Consider the following 3,449-nt stretch of genomic DNA (forward strand, 5'->3'; position numbering starts at 1 on the left):
TTCATGACAGGTGTTATGTCATGTTTATGACAGTGTCATGTCAGTCTTATTCACCCCCCTTCAAATAAAGTGTTACCGTTTGATGTGAAAGTGTTACCTGAGGATGTGCCCATTTTCAGTTTGCATTGAGTCCTCTTTGAATACACTTTGAGTACACATGGACCTCTGTGGAGTGAAGTATTCCCAAGTATGTGGGAGCATTTACGCTACTGTCAAACTGTTCCCATTTCTCTATGTTTATATGAGTTGGTGTTTGTGTTATCTAGAATGTTCTATGTAGCTTCACGTGAAGGACAGCTTCCTGAGGTCCTGTCTATGATCCATGTCCGCAGACACACTCCACTGGCTGCTGTCCTTATACTGGTCAGTGCGCTTTCAGTTCTTGTTTTTTCTTCAACAGACAATACTGACATCATTAAAATCTCATGTTTTAATAACAAGTTGTATGTATCTGAATTTGCAGTATCCCATGACCATACTCCAGCTGTTTGTGGGGGACATTTATAGCCTTCTTAACTTCATGAGCTTTCTGCGGTGGCTGTTTATTGGTGTGGTGGTTCTGGGTTTAATCTACCTCCGATATACCAAACCAGATCTCCCCCGACCCTTTAAGGTCAGTGTCACAATATTTTAACCAACTATTGTTATACAAAGTTTCATACATGATGAAATTTCATGCATTTTTTAAGTAGACCTTTTGCTGACTGCTAAGAGTTTAAATTGCCAAGTCCTGCAGCCTTGCAGGTCCCTTAGTTGGTCCATATGCCTTTGAATGTTCGGGTTTTGTAACAGAGGTTATTGGTAGTATTCTAATAATTAGAAAACTTTCAAACTGTAGGCTCTTTTTGAGTCATTCAAAATAACAGTCAGTGCCAAGAATAGACCTAATTCCCCTTCTGTGGTATTTTTGTTCATTTTCTAAGAAATATTGTTCTTCTGATCTGCAAATGCAGATCATGGGAACTCTGAAACCACATCAGTGTAAACATACATCATATTGCATCAGTTCCATCTTGTCTCGTCCACAGGTGCCACTCTTCATCCCCGTGGTGTTCTGTTTGACATGTTTCTTCATGGTCTTCCTGTCACTGTACTCAGACCCGTTTAACACAGGGGTTGGATTCGCCATGTCCCTCACTGGCATCCCTGCCTACTACATTTTTATTTACTTCAGCAGACCAAGGTGGCTTCAAAAAGCTTTAGGTAACTCAGCACAAACATCCATTTAATATGATGGCTTCTTTGCAAAATGAATGTCTGTCATGATTGTGTGGCTCACATGTGATTCTTGGATCTTATGGTTGTGTTCCCCTGAGCCAGTGAGAGCTGAGGGTGAGGGAGTATGCAGGGTCAGGGATGCTCTCATGAACTATCTGGTCTTCATAGAACTAAAGCAAGACCTGTATGGCCTGAGAGATGTTAATGCCAGGGACAACAGTCCTTTAAAACTTTAAAGACACCATTGATAAGGTTTCCCCTGTTAATCTTTGATATTTTTGTCCTTTGTCACTTGATACCAAGACATCTCTACATCAGGCATTGAAAGAATTTATTAACATGATCTAAATAAAGTATAGATTGCTTTGATGAGCTCTGCAGAAATAGTTTTGTCTATAAATGTGAACGGAACATTATTGCTTGGTTGTGAAATGGAAGGAGTTATTTGTAAGCTGTTTTATTTCTGTACCAACAGATTCCTTCAACAGAACGATGCAGATCATCCTGGAGGTAGTACCTGCTGACCAGTAGTAGTGGAGAGTTTCGCTTCAGCTGAGGAATGATGAAAGACAAGTCTTATGTCAAATATGGCTGAGTTAAAATCTTTGTATAGATGTTTGTTTTTACGTTTATCATTTTGTATTTTGTATTATATTTTAGTTTAGAGTAAAAAAGTTAGAGTAAAATCATGTGATATTATAGGACTTTCCATGCACTGAAACACAATAATTGCTAATGGGTTTTTTACAGTACTTATTAGAATGATTTATCTCAGAAATTAGCAATATAAACTGGAAGTCTAAATAACCACATATTCATATTTTTATTTATTAGTTTTATTGACAATTTACCAGAAAATAAATGTCTTAACATGAAGATTTTCTCCAAGCAATTGGTCATCATATCTCCCAATAAAAGCGTATGAACATGGAGAATTTTCTCTGTCATTTCTGAAAACTTTATTCACAAGTTTGAAACTCATGTCTGTGTAGTTGTGTGTCTGTGACATTTTGTTAATATTTGTTTAAATGTTTCTTGCATTTGCCTTATTTTCCAGACTATACGTTGCACTCTTTCATAGTTTGGCTGGTCCTGCTACTTATAGTCAGGTGTGACTTATATGTGGGTTTTTTTCACTTCATGATGCATTTTTTTTGATTGATGACTTAAACGTGAATTCATACTGATTGACGTGAAGCAAGGAGGAAACATTACTGTCTGCTTCCACAAGGAAAGCTAAGTTAGATTGGTGCTTGAAGAGCGTGCTGCTGGAAGAGACAGGGCAGCTACGTCTCCACACCTGACTTGTTGCCAAGGAGATGGAAATGAATAACTTTGCAGGCGAGCATTCTTGGTGTTACCTGCTTCTTGCAATCCAAACTCTTCTCTATCAGAGCACAGACATCAGTTCGCCGGAAACTTCGAACAGATTTTAAACCAAAGTTGACATTTTCTCTGAGTTTGCTGAAAAGCAGGAAGCTGAACACAGCATGTCACTGGATCATATATTTAACATGAATAAAGCCCACCTCATGTTGGACAAGTTATGCATAAATGTGACTTATGTATGGTTTTTTCCTCTTCATGATGCATTTTTTGACTGATGCGACTTATTCTACGGAGAGACATAATGCGTAAAATATAGTAATTTAAGAAATTTTTCATTTTGAAACTATGTCACTGAGACTGACTTCCTTCACCATGTTCACACCACACTGACTTAGTTTCAAAGTTTTCAGATTCAGCTTGTGTATGAACGGTGCTACGTCTGTCTGTTCTCCATCTGTGTTAGCATGCAGGTGGTCCAGCTCCACCATTAGGACCTTTGCCATTAGACTCAATCATTATCATGACTTTCCATCACCACCCTGACCTTATGTTCCCTTTCTCCCATTGCATTTCACATTTGCCAGTCAGATTGCATCTGCACCACCATCCTCTTCCTGAATCAGGAATGACGCGATTTGGCCCAAAGTGCCCTGCTGTGCATATGCTCTCACTCAAGAGAACTATGTGTGTATATTTATGTGGTGTGGGTGTGTGTGTGTGTGTGTGTGTGTGTGTGTGAGTGTAGTCTGTTGATGTCTTTGCTCTCAGTTCCCCCCTGGGTGGGATTTGCAGGTAATCTATCTGTGTAACTGCTGCCCCATGGCACACTGAATTCCCTCTCTGCTCTGTGTCCTGTAAATGGAGGGCTTTTACTGTTGATGACAGGATGGCAGGCTGGAGAC

At 39.4% G+C, this 3,449-nt stretch overlaps 1 protein-coding gene across 1 annotated transcript; it reads left to right on the plus strand.

Annotated features, from left to right (window-relative positions):
• The first annotated feature begins 15 nt into the window (after nt 1-15).
• LOC106942439 (cystine/glutamate transporter-like) lies at nt 16-2,148 on the plus strand. The gene is made up of 4 exons (XM_015025711.1): nt 16-363; nt 464-613; nt 1,029-1,203; nt 1,694-2,148. Exons 1-4 carry the CDS (start codon nt 190-192, stop codon nt 1,747-1,749), a joined length of 555 nt encoding a protein of 184 aa, XP_014881197.1. The 5' UTR covers nt 16-189; the 3' UTR covers nt 1,750-2,148.
• The last annotated feature ends 1,301 nt before the right edge of the window (nt 2,149-3,449 follow it).

This window comes from Poecilia latipinna, unplaced genomic scaffold (assembly GCF_001443285.1).
Source record: "Poecilia latipinna isolate Pla-1442-1.1 unplaced genomic scaffold, P_latipinna-1.0 Scaffold4274, whole genome shotgun sequence".
NCBI lineage: Eukaryota > Metazoa > Chordata > Actinopteri > Cyprinodontiformes > Poeciliidae > Poecilia > Poecilia latipinna.